This window comes from Malus sylvestris, chromosome 8 (genome assembly GCF_916048215.2).
Source record: "Malus sylvestris chromosome 8, drMalSylv7.2, whole genome shotgun sequence".
In the NCBI taxonomy this organism is placed as follows: Eukaryota; Viridiplantae; Streptophyta; class Magnoliopsida; order Rosales; family Rosaceae; genus Malus; species Malus sylvestris.
The window spans coordinates 9,898,352-9,920,040 of NC_062267.1; the positions used below are offsets into that span (position 1 = coordinate 9,898,352).

Genomic DNA, 21,689 nt, shown 5'->3' on the forward strand with positions numbered 1-21,689 from the left:
CAGGAGTCTTTGGCCAAAGCATACGAATATGACTTAGGAAGTTTGTTCCAAATCATATTCAATTGAATCATATAAAGAAGTATCACATTGGATAGTAGACATGAAAGAAAACTATCACTCAAACAATGTGATTAAGAGTATTGTATTAGAGAATGACCGTATTGCATTGTAATTGTAACTGGATAGGTTCTCCAACCACTTCTACTTAGCTTGGGTAGCCATGACATACTGCTAGGTGCCACTCATGGTTTGTGGAAGCCCTGAAGATTAGCAAACACTAATCTTCATCAAATGGAGAATTGAAATGTAGTTTCAATTCACAATCGATCATTAAGAGTAACAATCGCCCACTGCCTCGCTAATTGGAACCTAATGGATTGTACACCGACTAAGGATGAAAGTGAAGAAATATAAATGTGATGGATAATCAATTAAATGGTTTAATTAGGAATGGTCAAGATTAATTAATTAGATAATTAATTATACAAAAGGTTCGTATTGGGCTTTTAAGTTAGTTTCAGGTCTTGGGCCCAAAAGGGTTTTGGTCCACATGGCCCATTGAGTTTAAGTTGTGTGACAACTAAAACTAAATGGAAATTAACCCAAATATAAAGTCAAAACCGGCCATAGGGTGAGTGGTAGCTAACTTGGGTTAATTGCAAGTTTACCACTCACGTGTGAAGTGGTATAAAGGCATCTTTATAGCCATTCTCTCACTAGGGTTTTCTTAAGACAAAGAAAAGAAACTTTTTCTCCTTTTTCTCTATAGAGGCGGGCCTTCCTAAGGGAGTTCACTAGCATCCAACTTCCTCTATGTAATCCATTTCATCTTCACACCATCATCCTTGGTGTGGAGACTTAGATTTACCAAACTTTTGGTATTTTTGGAGTTCCTTTCCTCACATCCTCAAAGAGCAAAGGAACATCAAAAGGGAAGAAAATCACAAGGAAGATCTAAGGAGCTAGGAGGTGACTTAAAGGCCCTTCATTTGGGTGAAACCCTTGTGTAAACAAGGATGAGCTTCAAGGGTAATGAATCTCAAACTCATTTCTTCTCTTTAATGTTGTTAAAGAGTCTTGTGTTTCACCATTCACTAGGATTTGAAAGTCATGGGTTTTAGAATTGTTGTTTAATGCATGCCTACTTTAAAGTGTTATTAGTTTGCATATGTGTTCAAATGTTCTCACATGTTCTTAGCTAGGACAAAATTTTTCCTTCAAGAGGCTACTAGGAAAAATCAACTTCTTGAGGAGATTTATTGGTAACTTGGCGGGCAAGATTCAGTTGTTGACTCCTCTGTTAAAGCTGAAAGATAAAGAAGAGTTTGAGTGGGGCCCACCACACCAAGAGGCCTTTGACATAATAAAGGCTTACTTGACCTCTCCACCAGTGCTCATGCCACCTTAGAGAGGAAAGCCTTTAAAGCTTTACATTTCTGCCTCTGAAAAATCAATGGGAAGCTTGCTAGCTCAAAACAATGAAGGTGGGAAGGATCATGTAATATACTACCTCAGTAGAATCCTTACTGAGGTAGAAACAAGATATACCCTACAAGAGAAGTTATGTTTGGCTCTATACGTCACTGCTTGCAAGCTAAGGCATTACATGTTGCCTTGCCACATCCACATCATTGCCAAGACTGATGTAATCAAATACATGCTGTCAAAACTAATGCTAACTGGAAGGATTGGAAAGTGGATTCTAGCTCTATCAGAGTTCAGTTTTCAATATGTGCCTCAAAAAGTGATCAAGGAACAAGTAATTGCAGACTTCTTGGCTAAGCACCAAGAATCGCATGATGAACTTATCAATATCCCAGGAACTCTAGAGATGGCTAGTCTTTGGATCCCACCAAGAAAAGCCTTCTCAGGCAAAAAAAGAATGGATTCAACAAGAAATAAAAAGGATAGCTAACCTTTGGATCACTCTTTGGAAATTGTATTTTGATAGATCTTGCACTCAAAATGTCGTTGGGGTCGGGATTGTCATTAGTGATCCCAAGGGTGCTCACCATTGTTACTCATTTCTCCTGGATTATCAAGATACTACTAATAATCAGGTAGAGTATGAGGCACTAATAATTAGCCTAGAAATCCTGATAGAGTTGGGGGCAACTGAAGTTGAAGTGTTTGGTGATTCAGAGTTGGTGATCAATCAGCTAAAAGGGGAATACAAGTGCAAACATATTAATATGGCTGGTTATTATTTAGCAGCCACTCAATTGTTTGGTTATTGGGGCACTGAAATATCAGTCAACCATATTCCCAGATAATCAAATGTGATGGCCAATGAGATGGCACAGTTGGCTTCTGGAGCACATATCCAAGAAAGAAGATTCGAGGTAGAGGTGGAAATGCAAAGAAGAAATCTACCTTCTATCTTTGAAAGAGAATTCACCCTGGAAGTAATGACTCAAGAGCCATAAATAAAAGATTGGAGATCACCTATTACTCAGTAATTGAAAAATCCTTTTTTCCTCACAAGTAAGAAGAATAGACAGCAAGCAACTAAGTATATTTTGTGGGGGGAGAATTTGTTAAGAAAAACTCCAAATGGACTTTTGTTAAAATGACTAGGCCAAGAATAATCAATGAGAATAATGGCCAAAGTACATGAAGGGATCTGTGGGGCACATCAAGCTAGAATTAAGATAAGGTGGTTGCTAAGAAGATATGGCTACTTCTGGCCCGACATGGAGAAAGACTGCAAGGCCTATACCTGAGGGTGTGAAAAATGTCAAAGGCATGGACCTTTCCAATATGTGCCCTCAATACCATTGAACCCTATGGTCAAACCTTGGCCCTTCAGAGGATGGGCAATGGACTTCATTAGGCAAATCTACTCAACTTCTAACAAAGGACACACATTCATAATTGTGGCAACAAATTACTTTACCAAATGGGTAGAAGCTTCATCTGTGAAGAATATCACTTCAACTGCTGTCAAAAAGTTCATTGAAACCAAAATCTTACACAGGTATAGGGTGCGCGAGACTATTTTTACAGACCGCAAGCCATCTTTTATTTCAAAAGAAGTAGAAGAGTTTGCGAGTAAGTTCAAGATAAAAATGATCCAATCTAGTCCTTTTTATCCCCAGTCAAATGGTCAAGTAGAAGCTAGCAACAAGGTCTTGGTAAATATTATTAAAAGAATGGTGGTAGGAAGTCTAGAGAAATGGCATAAGAAGTTAGGAGACACTTTATGCGCCTATAGAACCTCCAAGAGGGCAGAAACTGGAACTACTCATTATGCCCTAACTTTCGGGCAAGATGTTATGCTTCCCATGAAGATTAATGTGAGTTCTGTTAAGATCCAAAACCAGTTTGGGCTACACAATAAAGAATACATTCAGGCTATATGTTAAGGAGTTGAAGATCTAGATGTAGTGCGAATTAAAGCTTTAAATAAAATTCAAGAAGGGAAAAGAGCTATTGCCCAAGCATACAACAAGAAGGTGAAATTAAGAACCTTCAAGGAAAGAGAATTAGTTTGGAAGGCAATTTTGCCCTTAGGAGCTTAAGTTAGAGGTTTTGGGAAGTGGAGCCCTACTTGGGATGGTCCTTTCATTATCAACCAAGTGTTGGATAAGGGAGGATATTACTTGGCAGATTTGGAAGGGAACTTGCAAAAGTATCCAGTTAATGATAAGTTTTTAAAGAAATATCATCCAACTCTGTGGGATGTTCAGGATTGTTATATTGAGGAAGGTTAATTATTTCAAAGATGATTGAAGATAGATGTTACATTAAAAACCTCAATGTGAAGCAGGAAGTGAGACAAGTAAAAGTAAAGAAGGGATTCATTGTCATTTCATAAGAAGAAAGTTACAATGGTCATAGCCTAATAGATTTACATCTTCACCCAAAGTAAGTATTCTAGAATAATAAGTTTACATAAGTGCAAAAATTCTGGTAGGCTCGGCCAAAACGGTGCTGCTGTTAGCAAGTTGAGATTCAGCATCCTCCATTTCCAGATTTTCTTTCTTCACCTCTTCAATTTTTTGGTGAAGTTTACTGAGAATAGTAGTTTGTTTAGCCTTCAACACAGCAAGTTACTCCTCTAACTTCTGGATCTCAAAAGTCACCACCTTGATCCTTTCTTCTGTAGTTGGACCTTCATCCACCAGCTGTTGAATATGAGCCAAAGTACTGGATTGTTTCACCTTGAAGCACTTCACTTGATTGGCTTGCCTCTCAACCCGCTGATGCTGATCTCTTAGAGCCCTCAAGTTCTCAAAGTAGGTGAAAAATGACTCATACTAAACTTTGGATAGTTGATCAGCCTTGAACAGATCAATAATAGCCTTCTCTATATCATGGAGAGCCTTGAGGCTAAAAGAGGCTGAGAAGTCCCTCCTAGACCATTCTTGGAAGATTCAGCATTGATCGTGAAAGCCTTGGGGCTCAAAGGGATACCTTGAAGATCTCAACCTTGTCTTGAGTTGCCTGAATTTTTTGAAAAGCTCGGGCAGTGATGTTGTCACAGAAATGGGTGTAAGGGAAGAGGGCATTGCTCCAGCTCCTTTAGAAGGTGCAATAGTGGAAACAGTCTCAACAGAAGAAAGAACCCAAGAAGTAGGAGCAACGGTGATCTTGGCTTTCTTCTTAGGTCTAGGGATAGGGATCCATGTGACCTCAGAAGCTAGATAAGGCTAGGGAAGGTCTGTCTTGCGCAGCAAGGGCGGGGGAGATTCACCCGAGCCCTCTCCAGGACCTTGCTACAAACCAAGGCAAAATAAAGTCAAGAATGAAGCCTTCGAATAAGATTAAAGAAAGCTAGAAAAGGGAGTTAGTATACCTGAATTGAGCCTGAAGTCTTGGAATGAGGTGGAGGAGGAGTTGTTTCCTTTGATGGTTGAGAGGGATCATTCTCACTTTCTTGAGAATGAAAGATTATGCCCGAGCCCTCACCAGAGACCTATAAATATCAAGGAGATAGGGAAAATGTCAGTAACTAACTTATGAGGAAAAGAAAATATAAGTAAAAGTACTTATATACTTGAGCAGGATCTTGAATGAGATGAGGAAGCTCCTCTGTGGTTACTGCTGTTTGAGGAAAAACATGTGGGCTAGTCATCTCTGAGACCACAGGGATCTCAGAGACTATAGGCTCCCCAAATACAGTTGATGTTGGTCGATGTGACTCTTGTGTTGAGGAAGACTAGGAAAAGCAAAAGAAGATGAATATAAAAGAAAAATGGGGGAACTGTAAGCATAAAAATGTTAAGGTAACAATGCTCACTGAGTTACTGTTGTCCTCCACAAAATGTAGCATCTCCCCAGTACTTGGATTAAATTGGGTAGTTGGAGTCACCACCAATACAGGGGGAGGAATGGAAGACTTGAGAGTTGAGCCTTGCCCGATTGAAGACACAGGTTCCCCAACCTTGGTCTACAGAGAAATGGAAGTCAATCATTAACTTCCAAAGTAGTAAAGTTGCAAGTTTAAAGTCAAGAGTGAGAAAAGTATACCTTTGAAAATTTAGCTCGAGGAATGGAAGCTTGTACCGTTTGGGCTAAAGGTGAAGAGGCCTCGGGCTGAGAGATCATTTATTCCCTTATGGCTTATTTCAGGTAGTCGGGCAAAGAGTTAATAAAAAAGATTAAAAAAAGGGATAACTTGAGAAGCAGGCCATACCTCTAGCTCATCAAGGGTGGTATCAAGAAGATCCTTGGCCTTTTGGTGTATCTCCATACCCAATGGCTCTTCCCTCGATACAAAAGTGGGCTTCTTTGTTACTTGAGGCCCTAGTGACAAGATAAAAGAGAAAATATCAACTCACACTTCAAGATAATTTAAAATTGCAACTAAACAAGAAAAAGGGAGATAACTTACTGGAAGCCTTCTGTTTCTTCCTACCCGCTTCAACTATAGAGGCGGAAGACTTAAAGGGTTGAAAGATTAATCCTTAGTTCTTTTCTTTGTAGGCGTTGCCCGCGAACCCGGAATGGACAAATGAGGTTGAGACTACTTTTCGGGCTTGAACTCAGAAGATTCCACCACTGATGCCCTTGTCCGCCTTGTTGCCCGAGTTTTTGCTGGTAGCTCAACTTCACCCCCAAAGTCCCAAACAACTCTAAAAGGTCCTCAGCATTGCCTCCAACACGGGTAGATCCAACTCCCTATCTCTCTACCTCAACAGCAGCCTCTTGGAAGACAAATGTATGTGCAATTTCTTCTTCTAGCCGGACATCCACCTCTTCGATATTAGCTTCGGCTGCAAGTGTAAAGCAACCAAGGAAATGATTAGAAGAAGACATATTTATAAAATAACATAAAATACAAGTCAAGAAGATAAAGATACCTATTAGAATGAGCTGGTTCTTCTGGTAAACCATATCTTTCCAATTCTCGAGCTTGCCCGAGTTAGGATAAGACTTGATTGAAAGTTGACTGAAAAGGCAGTCATAAGACTCCTTGAGATCCCCTACGTACTTCTTAGCCCACTTGGTCTCCCACCAAGTAGAGAACCATGAAGCACATTCGAAGTTAAGGGCCACAGGCTTTCGGGCAATCTTGCTCATAACTTCAAGGCTACGTTGGGCAGCCCAAAAGGTGGCTTATTGTGGTGAACGAAGACGATAAGAGGTACCGTAATGAACAGAGTTGAAGAAAAGCATCGGGATGGCTATCTAAACCCCAACTGTTTAGCACAGAAGTTAGGGTGGCAAACCTCCGGCCCGTTCTTGTAATGATCACTGCGGACTTCCCATGCCAAATCCCTTGACTGGATGCAACTGATAAATTTCTCCCTGCAAAAAGGGCTGGCATCTTCTCAAAAGGCATCTTGGAAGGCTTGGTCAAAGAACCAAGGATATCTTCTTAGTACTAAAGCTCCTCATTCCAAGTCTGCCTGAGTCATGCAGACTCTGAAAAAGTAGAGGCAAGAAAATGTGGAGTGATTAGTGGGTGAAGCCTCGACTAGAATACGGGTAGGAGCTACTCTTTCAAGAAATTCGAGCTTGGGTGCCCGAAGCTCGGGGAAGTACCACTGCAACCATAACTGGACCATCCAGGTTGGCCCGTTAAGGTTGGTCTTAAAATAAGCGTCTTGGGTCATTTAATAAAAAAGATGATAAATATGAGCGAGGAAGAAAGACCCCATGGCCATATCATCAAAGTTATGCAGAGCCTCCACTAAAGGGATCCATTCAACCTTTACTCCCTTAGACTTGTTGGGGAAGACGTGTTTGTTAAGCCAGTACAATAAGAAGTACATATGTTTTTTGTCTCTGTTGGCATTAAAGGATGAAGGCCCAAAATTCTTCTTAATAACCGGATAAAACCCTTGAAGGAGGTCCCATAACTCTTGAAAGTAGAAGAGTTGTAGTCCAGATGAGTTATAGGATCAGAGATGCTCGAGCTCTCAGCAGTTGGGCAAGAAAAAAGAGACTAGTCGTGGGTGACGTCCACGACTCTACCCGATGGCCTTAGCCCGAAGACTTGAGCCATGTCAAGAATGGTCAAGAACATAGGACCCATCCTGAAATCAAAGGTGTTTGTCCCCGAACTGCAGAAAATAAGGGCCATGGTTAGCAGCTCGGGCTTGGCAATCACGGTGGTCTTGGAAAGCATGATTAGCTCATATATGTCGTTATTCATCCATTCTACTTCTACTTGAAAGTAAGCTCGAGCTCGGTTATCCACTGTGTCAAACCCTCGTCCTTCATTAAAGGAAAACCTCGATGGTGGTTCGACCACTTGGAGGTTTAAATGCCCGACTCGGTCAAGTACTGGTTGGGGATGAACCAATTTGTCTTAGGCATGTTGCTTTCTACTGCAATTGGGACCTGAGAGGTCCACGCAAGCCCCAGGGAGTGCACTCATCCCTCTTCGAAGAAAAGTGAAGTTTGTAGGCCTGCCCGATGGAGATGAAGTCTGTTGAGCAAGCGGCGCATGGTGGCGATGCCCTCACCTGAAAGAGCCAAGAACAAAAGAGAATCCTAGGAAATTCTGAAAAATCTGGGGATTCTGGAAATTTGAAGATTTGGAATTGCTAAGGTATTTGGCTAAGGGGTTTAACTGAAGATTATATATTAATGCAGTTACTTAACGTTGGAATTCGTAGGTTAGTGCAAAGGTTTTGTTAAACAAACGATTGTGTTGAATGGTGCAAGTCTTGAGTAAAGGCATGCGGTGGCTGTTTAATCATCATTAACTCCTCGATTTGCAAACTCAACAATGATTAAATGGGGCACTATTTGGGTTAATATTTGAATATTGGGCTTTAATGAAGGAAAACCCAAGGATGCCAACTAAAAAGAGACTTGTTGAAGCCCAGCATCGAACCCAGAAGCAAATTGAAGCGTTCTCAACCAAGATACAAGTCACATGTCTATAATTGAAATGACAAGTGATGGAAACTAACCTACTATCAGCCAAAGAACACTTTCTAATGGCATTGCTAGTAAAAAGTTGGTGACTCACTACCCTCCAAGTGCTTTCGGGCAAGAGCAAAAGCTACAGCAGTCGGACCAAATTGTCTATAAAAAGGATGACAGGCTCCAGAGACAAAGACACTCAACCAATCAAACAAACATACAAACTCTGCTTTCAAGCCAGATTTGCATTCAAAAGCTGAAATCAACCCAAATTCAGTCCTTTTAGCAATAGTTTCCTTAGAAAAGCTATCTTTTCTCTAGTATAAAAGCTCTGCTACCTCCCTCAGTGTTGTATTATCGATTCCCTCGTGTAAACTTGTTTACCATCCATCCCTTTTTAGCATACAATCCCTGTAAATTCAAAGATAAGTGACAGCAAGAAGTTCAACCTTGCCAGACAAGGTGAAATCTTACCCGAAGCTCTTTGTTTGTTTTCTAAATTAGTAGATCTATTGCTTAATACATTCTCCAGCATGTATTCAAGTTATTTCCACCTGTTTTTCTATTTAAAGAGTTTCATTTACATCTGGATCTGGTTAGCTTAATGGATATGTTTTCATTAAAGATCAATTTAAGATCAAACAAATAAATTAAGGGGCTCTGGACTCCCTTCATTCAAACATACAAAACCATGAACTAAAAGTCCTTGTTTACAAGGCAAGAAAAAGAACTTAATATAGACTTAACTCATCTGTGACAATCCTTTGGTAACAAGAAGTTGGAGTAACTTGGGGCGCAAGTAATCAACTTAAAACACACTTGTTCAACATCTGCTATACTAAGATAGCAGTGCCACGTCTAAGCATTTAGTTAGTTTTGATCACGAGCCTCAAAACCTACACCTAAGGCCCCACAAAGGCACCTTTTAGAACTAAATTTAAGCTCTTATTGCAGCAAACCAGGCAAGCAAGAGCCCGACTACCAAACATATACATCCAAAGTGCCAATCCCTTGGGGAGCTATGTTGAGGTCCAAGGAGCCTTCTCCAAAGAGATCTTTGCTTGAACAACAGTAGTCTTAGAATTCATACAACCGATCCCACTTAGTGAAGTAAAGCTTGATTGTTGTCGTTATTGTTGTAGACCACATTCAATTTTGCTGAGCGTTATCAGCTAGAGATGGATATACTTACGTACCACCTAGTTAGGCGATAAAAGCATTCAAGAAATTTATAATGTAATGACTGTCTTATGGGACGAGCCATTATTGGCATAACCTGAAGAACTTAGCTCTATTAATTGCTAAGTATTGTACGTATAGAGAAAGAGACTAGTGAAGTTTTTTATGGCTTTTCGGGATGATTTTGAATCGCTTCGTAGTTTTATTCTGCATCGCATTCCACTTTCTTCTGTTGGTTTTGTGCTTCATGAGTTACAAGCTAAAGAAGTTCATTTGCAGGCACATGCTGGAACTACAATGTTGAAGAAAGGGATTCTCTTATAAATTTCTGGTTGGAAAACAAGTTTTGTTACTGGGCTTAGAAGAAAACTTAGGAAACACATTCAATTGACTGAAAATACTTGAACCGCCAAAAAAATGAGTTTATGCACTTATAAGTTGGCCTTCTAGGATCAATCTTGAAAGGCCAAGTCCTCTACCAACCAAACTACGAATTCTCATTTCTTTGACTGGTAGGAACCTCTTTATGTGATATTGCACTAGAAAAATAAAATATCTCTTATAGGATGGGTAGCATACATAGGAGAGAAAATGTGGGTAGCAAAAACACGTTTATCTTTTAGGCCTTCTTCAAATATCATGTTTATAAAAAATCACTCAAATTCAAAATCATGTGATCGTTGAATTAAATGATAATCATTTTAGTGTTTCTTTCAAAAATCGTATTCTTTCATTTTCTTCACTAAAGATGAATTTCTTAATAATTTTGAATTTGTCTAATTTTTTACGGAGATAATCTATGAATGATGAATTGAAATATATATGGTTTAAATTCTTAAAAAGAAGTACAGAACGAGGCCCTAAAAAATATGATTGATATATATATTGGGGAATTTACATTTTGGTATTGTGTTTTTGCTCTTTTGAACATGTGTGTATTCCTACTTTCATTTCATCAATCAGGTGCAGTCATTAGTTCGCCGGTCAATAAGGAGATACTTCTTAACGAGGTACACGCTGGATGATTTTTTTAGCGTGCCGAGAACACGTCCCGATAAATTAAGTATCATAATGCAATTAGTTGAAATTTTTTTTTATTTCAAATGTCCAACCAATTGTATTATCACTTGATGTATAGAATCATATTCTCAGCACATTGAAAAAATCTCTCTAAACGCACGGCTCCCCTCCTTATTTTATCTTTTTCCCTTTGATCTCCCGCCCAAACTGATTTGCCACACCGCACAGAGCCCATTTCATGACGAGTTTGGACAGGCGAAATAACAAGGTCATGGAATTTTGACTGTCATAAGTCATAAAAGTAAAATTTTAAACAAAAAAAATTGAGTCTCCAGTTTTGTGTGTAGAAAGTAGAAACTGAAGAAAGATATACAAATTAACCAAAGTTATAAGAGATTCAGAAATCACCTGTGTGGGTGGGTGTGTGGAGAGAGAGAGAGAGATGTGCTCATCTCTTTCAAGTGCTTGAAAGAGATGAGGCAAAATCTTATTCTCAAATCACTCAAATAACAGCAGCATGCATTGTCTTCTTTCACATGTTTTTGGCAACTACAGAAATTACAATTTCAAGTTTTATCCATGAAAATAACTCACCAGTACGAAAGCCATCTTGTCATTGCAAAAGTACGACCCCGAAAAACAATAACAAGATTTGATACAAAATCAATAGCACAGGCAGGTCAAGACATATGAAGGCTATATACAGGCCTTAACCTCCACCCAGTATGACTGCTATAAACTCCGCTTCTCAGCTTCCGAGTCTCTGACTAATATCAGCTTCATACGACTACAACTTGGATCCTCTGTGAACCTTATTTTGCGGAAGCTAGCTGGGAAAATCTTTGCCTGTTAAAATAAAACAAATTAACCCCAACTGATAAATTTGTGAATAAGACACGCAATAAGAAAACACTGTATACCAGGCAGCTGAGCAAAGAGTTCTGGTTCGAGCACTTTAGCTAATAAAGGGTTATACAATACTACAAGTAAAGATATATCAGGAACCTCATCAAACTCATTGTTGTGCGCGTCCTTTTCCTGTAGTCTGTTTCCTCTTCTTCAGCTGCTTGTTCTGATCTACTTGTACAAAGCCGTGCCTCTGCTTCCCAACTTTTAAGTCTTTCCCGCTAATCATGTACTCATTGCCATCTTCTGGCAAGCTAAACTCAGCTGGGTTTTTGTTTATAGTGCAGATTAAAGAATTGGGACTGCTCCTTGGAGGCCTCATGGCCCCATTAGCATTATGAGTATCTAATTTCTGCAGCATTGGATATTCAGTGTTGTGGTGGTGCTGGGGAAACATCATAGAATCAGCCAGTGTAGCGAGTCCTTTGTGCATAACAGGGATAGTTCCATGATTTTTGCCCAAAACACCACCTTTAAATGCAGAATTCTGGGATCCGGAGCCTCTATTCTCTACGGCAGCCCTTTTGAATCCTTTAGGATAGGAAGAGGTAGATGTACCACCAGGATTCATAGGAAAAAGGTCAAGAGACTTCTCAGAAATGTGATTTTTGCCGCAACAACTGGATGATGGATGCTTCATAGTATCGGTAACCTTATAACCACCAGCATCCACCGCAGAATACTCCTTCGAGTAAAAATCAATGGGTCTCTTGGGAAATTTCGGGTTTCCAGCAATGCTGAAGGGCGGACTTGACCGCATACCTGCATCCATGAGGCTGAGCAAATGCATTGCTGGTATGGTTTCATTGGAATATAGATCAAAAGAACCCGCTGAACTCTTAGGAGGCTCAGTCCCGTTACGTTTGCCAGTGAATGAGTACTCTGCATTTGTTCTGCTGAAAGGTTCAGAACCAACACCTTCAATATGCTTTTCCGGGTTGGTAGCATTTAAATTAAATAATTTCAGGCCATAATCACCATGGAAATTTCCCTTATGCAGCGAGCCTGGAGGGTGTGAAAGCATATCGACATTAGAAGGCTGAGCTGCACACTTTTGAGGATTGTAATGCATTAAGGGAGTTTGAGCTGGCATTGCAGGTGACCATAAGCGAGCTGCTTCTTCCTTTGATTGTGGAACAGACGGACGCAAGCTAGAATTTGACAACCCATGGCTCATCATATCTCCATTCCATTTGCAATTTTGAGCACAACTACAGCTGCTGTAACCAGCAGTAGGAAATTGCTCTCGAGTACTCATCTTCTTTTTAGGCTGACTGAATGCATTAAACCCTGTAGGGCAATGCATTTGATCAAGACGAAATGTGTCTTTTTCGGGGATATAAGTAGAAAAGTCAACTAACTTCTGTTTGGAAGGTCCCACATTTTTTCTTGCTGTTGCACCATCTTTTGCCTTTCTTGCCTGAGGTTTTCGTTTCTGACCTGTTTCCTCTAATATTCTTAAGTTTCCAAAGCCATAACTATGATCTGCTTCCAAAACTTTCTGATTTCTCTCATAATGATTTTTTGCCATGAATTCAACAATTTCCATCGGTATGTCATCTGCAGCTCCTTTATGAGACGTCTTTTCAGCTCTATGGTTGCTATCTTTCCTACTAACAGGCACAGCTGAATTTTTCGGAACCTCAATGATTTTCTCCTTGTTTCTTGCACGAGAAATATCCTGAAAAGGAAAATGAATCATCATAGAAAGAAATTGCAAAACAAAACTAGAACCAGAGAAGATAATTATGCATATTAGTGTTTACAAATTTACTACAGATATGAGAAATGTGCAACATGATTCTAAGGACTAGCTAATATGCACAGTATCAACATCGGCAACGGAAATACAAGGATAATGGACTGGCTTCTTTATTTCTTTGAACTTGAGCAATGCTGCTAATTTTAGCATATCAGCATAGGCAACGGAAATAGGAAAACAAATTATTTAGACATAACACCAATCAGCAGTGTTCAAAAAAAAAAAAAAACTCACTAGTTTCCACTACTTAACTGTGTCAGTAATAATTTGAGACAGATGAGTGATTTATGATACCCAACAATTTTATAACCGCACAGTTGCATATAAAAAGCCTTAGAAACAGAAGAAACATGCATTTGCTGCGGACATATATCATGCAGCCATCAAGATGAAGACATTCATCCAGGGAATAGTAAAAAGAGAGTAAAGCTCTTACCATTTGCTGCAACAAACTCCCTTCAACCTGGGAGCGATAGTTTTGCTTCTCATTCGGGATAGGCATGCTGTAGGTGAAAAATTTACTACTGCGATCATCATGCCCTATTTTCCCAGAAAATGCATCTGAAACAGGTTTAGGAAGTCTGTTCAGATTTGCGTTGGCTTCCGCATTTTTCCTAATAAACTCATCTAGTTTGCCGGTGCCATCTTTCCGAGTTGACCAGGAAGGAAATCCATCTTCGGATTGAGGAATAAATTTCCTGTCATCTCTTTGAGCAGACAAATAGCTGTTAAGAGAAAGATTCAACCCTTTTTCAGCGGGTGAGTCCTCTGCCCGATGAAATGGATGCCCAGTTTGCATGAATTCTGCATCTTTCCTAGTATTTGGACCTTTCGTGAGCCAAGGAAATAGAGAAGCCAGTCCAGTATCAACTTCTGGCATCTTGTCTTTCCGCTTACAGGAACCAGACTTTCTACCTGCTTTTGGGGCAGGCAAAGCAATTTGATCTATCTCTCTAACTGTGGATGCATCATACGCAGGAATAGAAGAAGCTATTGTAGTAGCATTACCTTTACTTGAACTTCCAACTTTGTCTAGCGCTTCTATTGGCACAATATCTTTGGGTCGGACTAAGGATGAACATACACCAATATCATTGGATTTCATAATTTTCTTCTTACCAACAGCCGGGATTCGTTCAATTTCAGATCTATTCCAGTTGCTCCTCATATCTGCCTGCAAAGATATTCTGGCAACTGCATCTTCTTCTAATTCAGAATCCTCAACGCGTCTGGTGGTTTCTTCATCTCGCTTGGAAGTCTTAACTTTTCTATTCAAACTTTTTGGAAGGCTCGTCCCTTGGCTTCTCTGTTCCTCTTCCTCAGGCAATTTCCTTTTGTTATTCTCACCAAGATCCACTATAGCACTTTCTTGGACAGACACCTGGCCTTGGGAAACAGTTCCTGCCCCAGATGTATTACTAATTCTGTTGGATGGAGAATCTTCCGTCCTGAAGAAATCAGGCTTTGCATCACCCAACTCACTCAGCAGACGCACACGCACCTTCCTACCTTTCTTACGATTCAAACTACTTGACTTATCAAGATTTTCAGAAGATGCATAATCACACTCATGCAGAGGATGATTAATGTTGGTCTGGCCCTTGGTAGCATCACCTGCCCTGTCAACAGTTCCGACTATCTTACATGTCCCAGAAGCATTCATTGACTCCTTGTGATTTTCTTCTGCAGAAGGTCGGCACTCGGCTTCACTAGTCTGGGTGAGGTTCTTATTCCAGAATAATTTGTTGTTTGAAAAATGGAGCTTAATGTTGGTATCATCACGACTTTCACATCCTGATTTCCAGACTTCAACAGATCCATTGCCCTCCAAATTTACTGCTTCTGCTTCAGAAATCAAAGACATTATGAATGTGAGATACCATATGGAGTAAGTTGTAATGTAATTTTGTTTTTTTTTTTCTTAACAAAGTAAATTTACCTGTGGAAATTACAGGTAAACTTTTTCAATCACAGATTCTTATTTTATAATTTTAACAAAGGGAAAGAAAAACTGTTTTACCTTTATGTCTCTCCTGCGTCCTTTTTGGGTCAACTTCTGCCTCAACAGAATTGAGTCTCGGCATTTCATGACTCGCATAATCATCTAAGACATTCTTATTCACTGGATGAAGCACAAAAAGTAAATTAATCAAAAGACAATAATATACCCAACAGTCTATTTAGTTGAATTGAGCTTGACTTTAAGTATACCTGTGATGGCAGTGGGTGCAACTTCATGCCTCCCTTCTTTCTTATCAAAGGGAGATGACGAAGGATGTTGCTTATTGCCAATTCCATCAACAGAAACATAAACTTCAACTCTTTTTCCATCAACAGTTTTTGAAATTGAACCTTGTTCAGAATCTAACAGAAGCAGTGGAGCATCACTGTGGTGTGGGACCTGAGCACACTTGTTATTGGAATCAGATCCAATACGAATGTCTGTACCATGATCTCTTGCAATACTCTCAGAACCAGTTTCCAGCACGCAATTCTGGCAAGACCACCTTCTGAATTTTGGAGGATCCAAAGGAGGAAGCAAGGATGTTGGCTCCTGATCAAACTTGTCCAACTCACCATCCAGAGGAAATGGACAACAAAGCTTCCAATTCTTTTTGCGAACTTCAGCTACATAACCACTACATCCAAAACATAAAACAGAAGTTTCAATAAAAAAAAAAGATCCATGTGTGAAGTAGAAGTCAATTATTTACTACATACAATTTACTCTTGAAAAATAATGCTCTACACACACACATACATCCTCCCCATTGTTTATGTACTTATGTCTTTTCAGACACTATCTTGTTATATTAGCAACACGCATACTAGCTAGGTAGTATGCCATATGATTGCTGATGAAAACCTTTGCTGCATCAAAGAGTCAAATCCCAACAAGTGTGATATTACAGTGAACTAAAAAGTAAAGAGGATATACTTCTCTAATCATATATAATATACTGCTGCAAAATAGCATAATATATTACCTTTAAAATTGGAGGAAACTAATTAAACAACATCAATCTATATCCAAATTAGAGCTTGAAAATTGAGCCAAAAGAAATGACAGCTTATGAAGAAATATAAATCAGTTAATATCATTAGCAAAAGATTCACATTAGTTTATTATGAACAAGTGAGTAATTAACAGCACATAGACATTGAGAAGGATAGGTGATTTCCCAGAAGGGGGTACCAACTAGCAAGGCTCCAAGGCTTACCGTATACTGAAATGCTCGCAGTTTCCCACATGGCTGCTACCCTTGTCATTAGCATCAGGAAGATCTATAGATATTGAATCAATTTTAACAAATGATCCCACCATCTTGGAAGCAATGATAGGACCATTCCTCTTATGATTATTGTCGATCAGAAGACCCTTCTCCATGTTATAGCATCTATCCAGATCAGTGTTCTTAATATAGTACTTCCTATATTCAAACAAATGAAACAATTAATTGAGTGATATCATTATCGTATGATAATTAGAATAGCAAAGAAAGCACCATGGAGGGAGAAAAACCGAGGAAAGTGTAAAGAAAGCATTGATCTATACCATGCGAGAGAAAATCTTTGTTCAAGTAAAATAAAAAATTATTAGGGTTATACTCAACCGCCAACAATTCTCATCCGCAACGAATTATTCAGTGTCAAAATTATCATAGAAATAAATGACAAGGTATAACAACTCATCCTACACTGACATTGCACATAAAATAACAACCTCCATTGACGTACAAGCATAGATATATACATGTACAGCAACCCAATGGAAGAAATTACAAACCCTAGCATTCCATGAATCAATATAAACAAGGATGGCAGCTAAATGTATTACGATCGATGAAATTATTCGCACACCTAAACTCACCATTAAAGATGCAAACTCAACCACAAAAATAGGAACAATAAAGCTAAACCACATATTAGGGTTTTGTTTCAATTAGAGCAATCTAGGTCGAATGAATATTCCAAGATAAGCTACAATCGTACAAACCCATTTCAGGCTCGCCCTCGGAGACTCCAAATTGGAAAATAAATGCATGCCAATCAACCAACTTAACAGAAAAAAAAAATTAGGGTTCTTTCATTGTATACCTTGTATAAATTCACAGTCACTAGACAATTAACTGAGTCCAAGCACATCAAAACGACATGAATAACACCTTAAACGCATAAAATTGTTTATACCGAGCATAACAGCGAACCCCAGGTAATGAAATGGAAAGTAAAGCCCAAAACTTGACGTACTATACACAGTAAAACCCAGCTCAAAAAAATATTTTTTAAAAAATATAAAAATTAATAAGCAGCTGAAAAAATCAGCTCAAAGCTTCAAACTTTATACTAATTAAATCCAAAAAATCATCGATTTCAAAAACCCAATTGAACAAAAGAGTAAATCGAGCAGATGAAAAAAAAGACCTGAAACCTCAAGGCAAATCGACAACCACCGGAAACGACGTCGTAAGAAGCTCAGCTCCCGATTCTCCACGGCGCGTCCGGAAAATGACACTGGCGGATAGAGCGGTAGAGGGGGAAGATCGGGAGGCGATTTTTCAGCTGAGATGCGAAGCTGGGTGAGTGGAATTTGAGTGCGAACAATCGTAAAACCCTAGAGAGAGAAAAAGTAGAGAGGAGGTTTCGAAAATGTAGAGAGAGAGAGAGAGAGAGAGAGTGAGGGTAGGAGGAGAGAGAGAGAGAGAGAGAGAGAGAGAGAGAGAGAGAGGGTTTTATTCTTTCTTTTGTCGTCGAATGTACTTAAAAAAACATCACCATACATATTACATGTCATGTCCAAACACATACATTTTGTACGATAAATTACTTCCAGATACGGTGCTGGAGCAATCCCGTTCCGCCACGTGGCGCAGTGTGCGTCACTTATCCCTTCGACAAGGGAAAAGGAAACCCTAGCGGAGGTAAAAAAAGCTACTGTTTCCCTCGCGTGTTGTGTACGCTCTGGTTCAGGTGAGGGGGTGGATAGTTTATTTATACCTGTCGTGTCAAGGAGGGCCAAAGATGCCTTTGCACATAAGTGGATTCTGATCGGTTCGTGTGGCTCAGGTGAGTCGTTCGAGAGTGTGAGTGCGGTCCAATATGAAACCCTAGGTTTTTCTTGCGGGTAATCAAAGGGTATCTACGTATCTTAACCTAGCAACAATTCGATGATTCACGAAAAGGGGGGAAATAAAAATGGGAAAGAGGGAGATGGAGGAAAAAGGTTGGGGTTCGAATTTTTTTTTTTGTACTAATATTAATGTGAAATAAATTAGATATTTTAAGTGTTATGTTCTGCCGTATTACTCGGGATTACACTAATGAAATGTATTAGTTAAAAAATCTAATTTCGTTATGATATAAATTCTATACAATTAATAATTTTGAATGGGGAACAACAGGTTTTGATGTGTAATGCATGATACATTCGTGTCACATTCTATGGACGGACACAAATTATATTAGCTGGTTTCCAAATGTAGACACGTTTTAAACACTGGGCTAATTCAAATTTTACCTTTGTGGAGCTTCGTTACATATGCGTCTTAAATTGTTCAAACTTGCAGAATTAGAATTTTACTTTTGCGGGGATTTATTGGATAAGTTATTTAGTGGGCCGGACCTCGAATTTTACTTTGGTGGGGTCAGAGTCTTACTATTTATCTATATTATCTTTGATGAGTTTCATTCAGTGGCAAATTCAGAATTTTTTACTAGAATTTTACTTTTATTGATGATGTTAATTGCAATATATATAAGACCCAAAATTTCAAATACCTTGTAAATCCAAATAAAAACACATATATACACATAAACAATATATGAAATCGATTCATTTTGATTTCTTACCCTTGAGAGAAATGAAGAATTATATATATAGAGAAAACGTTGTATAGTATTACAAAGACTAATTAAAAACATAGTAGAGTATCAACAAGATTATTAAATATAATGGGCTTTGACATCGGGACCGCCTTGGATTCATGCAGATTATTGAAGTAAAAAGTGATCGGATTCTCTAAAAATAATGGTGATTGCTAGACATGGCAAAAACATTGAATGCATTGCTTACATATTAGAAGGATGTTGATATAAACCTATAACAAAACCAACAGGCTATATGTATCTTTTTGGTTAGGTCGCTGGCCAGGTCCCATATATATATATGTGCGCGCGCGCGCGCGTAAGATTATTGGTTAGAGAGGAGTTTATTAGCCGATTTAGCTAACTTAATTATTTTAAGTGTGATTTCTATTGGACCAGATTCATTAAGTTAAGAAGGAAGACAAAATTAAGAGGAAGTTTGGAAGGAACATATGGCTGCATGCATGGCAACCTCATTAAGTTAAATGTAGCTAATGTTAACGCTGATTCAAGCCATGCAATTCTATATTAATTTGTATAGCGTCCAAAGGTAAATAATATGGGCTACTCGATGGATCATTTTTTGGCTAGCTAAATACCTCGTAATGTGCAAACTTGAGCCTAGTTAAGCTCACAAAAACAGTGTTTTTCTTGCATCAAGGTTCAAATCTCCTTTTTAATATGAATGTATTGTAAAATATTGCCTTTATACCCTTCGATCTCAAATATAAATAGGTTGCTTTGGCTGCTCGATGGAAAAAAAAAGGTAATTTTCTCCTCATTTTCTTGGCCAAATACACTTTCCAGTATGATTTTATCAATTTGTAATTAATACCAACAGTGACCAGGAAACAAAAAAGAATGAAAAACGGTGATCCTAAAGCACTCGCGCGTAATACTCTTCTCATAACAAAAAAGCTATTGTGTACGTATACTCGTCATTTTATAAAGTAATGAAAAACGGTGATCAATTAAGCTAGCCCATTGTTAAATAGAGATATGTATATGTGTGTGTGTGTATATATCCATATGTACTGCTACAAAGCTAGGGGGCAATGTAGAGGAATCTATCGGTTCATATACGCATTGAACTTAGCCGTATTTGTAGAGTAGTGCACTGATCAATTGCACTCAAGTTTAAAATCACTTCTCTGATGTCGTTAAGTTGAAAATACGAATCACATACAAGTAAATGAAAAGTCGAACTAAGATCCGTCTTTAACATTAAATCCAGAAAGTAAGCTCTGTAAAATGTTAATACGGGGAACAGTACACTCCAATAATTGACTGTGATGTGCCATTTCTAGTACCAGCAATAGACACGTTTGGGTTATGCCTAACTATACCTGCATCGATCAATGTTGTCGACCCAAGAAATTAAGATCATGATTCGTACAAAGAAAAGAAAACAAGCATATTCCAGATCTATGAACTTTATTTCTTCTTGTTTATATATGGATATAGTCCGGCCTCTATACTATATATGAAGAGAATAAAAAAAATACAGAATAAGAAACCGATCGAAGGAGAAGTGAAAAAAAATACATATATATATACATGATATGTATATATGTATATGTATGGATGATGTATGTATATAATATATATATATATATATAGATGAATATATCAGTGATTGAAGGCACTGGACCCATATAGTGATGCGTGTTGAATTGATGGCTAAAATTTGACACAAATTTTAAGAGAGAGTTTTTTTTTTTATTGCAGGATTTTGTGTAAGTTAATCTGAAGGCTGACAGAGATAACCTCACCCTCTTATTATGGAGATCGGGGCCCTCCCTCTTCAGATTTCCTTGTCATCATGCATATAGATCTAATTAAAAGACCCCATCAAAGAAGTATATATTAACCCAATTAAATAATTAAATTAACAAAGTGCCTTTCACGACCCAAGAACCCTGTCTGCTCCTTCTCAATTTGTTCTTCTTCGGTTTCTTATTCTTTAATTCAGAGAGCGTTTGAACTGCAAACTCGGCAAAAAAAGAAAACCCCAAGCACAGGCAAAAAAAGGAAGAAAAAGTCTGTCATCCACGTACAGACCAAAAAAAGGACTGCAATGACCCAAGTATGAATTAATTTATGTGTAACCAAAAACTGTATATGTTGTGTTTGTAATAATTACAGAACTCAATATGAGTTGTTTGTGTTTATAGTCGCTTTAAGCGAGTTTTTTAATCTTGCTATATGCTACATGTGAGTTTGGTTGTTGTGAGATCAATTTAGTAGGCTAATTTTACACTAGAGTATTGGAAGTGAGCTGGTTGAGTTTGTTGGATCCTTTTTTTTTTTTTTTAACAAAAAATATTATTTACATTAAGGGGGAGGGGTAGGCTAAGCTTCACAATAGGCTAGCAATAATATGGTTCAAATTCGCCTTTGGCAATAATCGAACCTAAAATCTCTCACTTACAAGTAAAGAGGAATACCACTAGCGACCGTAGTACTAAGTGACTGTTGGATCCATTATTAGATGATGCTTTGAGATCATGAGGAAATTTTAGTCTTGATATCTTGCATCTTGTGCCCAAATAGAGCTTGCTCTACTTAATAATAGCTCGACTAGTTTACTAGCTGCAGTTTTTATTTTAATATATAAATTTAGTTAAAATGACAT

General features: G+C 38.5%; 1 protein-coding gene across 5 annotated transcripts; it reads right to left on the bottom strand.

Moving 5' to 3' along the window:
- Positions 1–10,950: 10,950 nt before the first annotated feature.
- Positions 10,951–17,915, bottom strand: LOC126632966 (protein EMBRYONIC FLOWER 1-like). Of its 5 annotated transcripts, XM_050303503.1 has the most exons (8): positions 17,615–17,915; positions 16,411–16,620; positions 15,401–15,828; positions 15,210–15,311; positions 14,198–15,034; positions 13,626–14,104; positions 11,527–13,108; positions 10,951–11,367 (listed from the first exon to the last, which is right to left on the bottom strand). In XM_050303503.1, exons 2-7 carry the CDS (start codon positions 16,575–16,577, stop codon positions 11,537–11,539), a joined length of 3,585 nt encoding a protein of 1,194 aa, XP_050159460.1. In that variant the 5' UTR covers positions 16,578–16,620; positions 17,615–17,915; the 3' UTR covers positions 10,951–11,367; positions 11,527–11,536. The 5 variants fall into 5 exon arrangements, 4 of the variants coding, with proteins under 4 accessions (XP_050159460.1, XP_050159458.1, XP_050159457.1 ...); XR_007626918.1 differs by having other exon boundaries at positions 11,442–13,108; positions 13,626–15,034; XM_050303501.1 differs by having other exon boundaries at positions 13,626–15,034; positions 17,622–17,915.
- Between the last annotated feature and the right edge of the window lie 3,774 nt (positions 17,916–21,689).

Coding starts and splice junctions, on each gene's coding strand:
- LOC126632966 (XM_050303501.1), bottom strand. CDS start 16,577: ATGGAGAAGGGTCTTCTGATCGACAATAATCATAAGAGGAATGGTCCT. Junction 15,035..15,209: donor GACGCAGGAGAGACATAAAG/GTAAAACAGTTT, acceptor TGATTTCTGAAG/CAGAAGCAGTAAATTTGGAG. Junction 13,109..13,625: donor GGAGTTTGTTGCAGCAAATG/GTAAGAGCTTTA, acceptor TTTCCTTTTCAG/GATATTTCTCGTGCAAGAAA.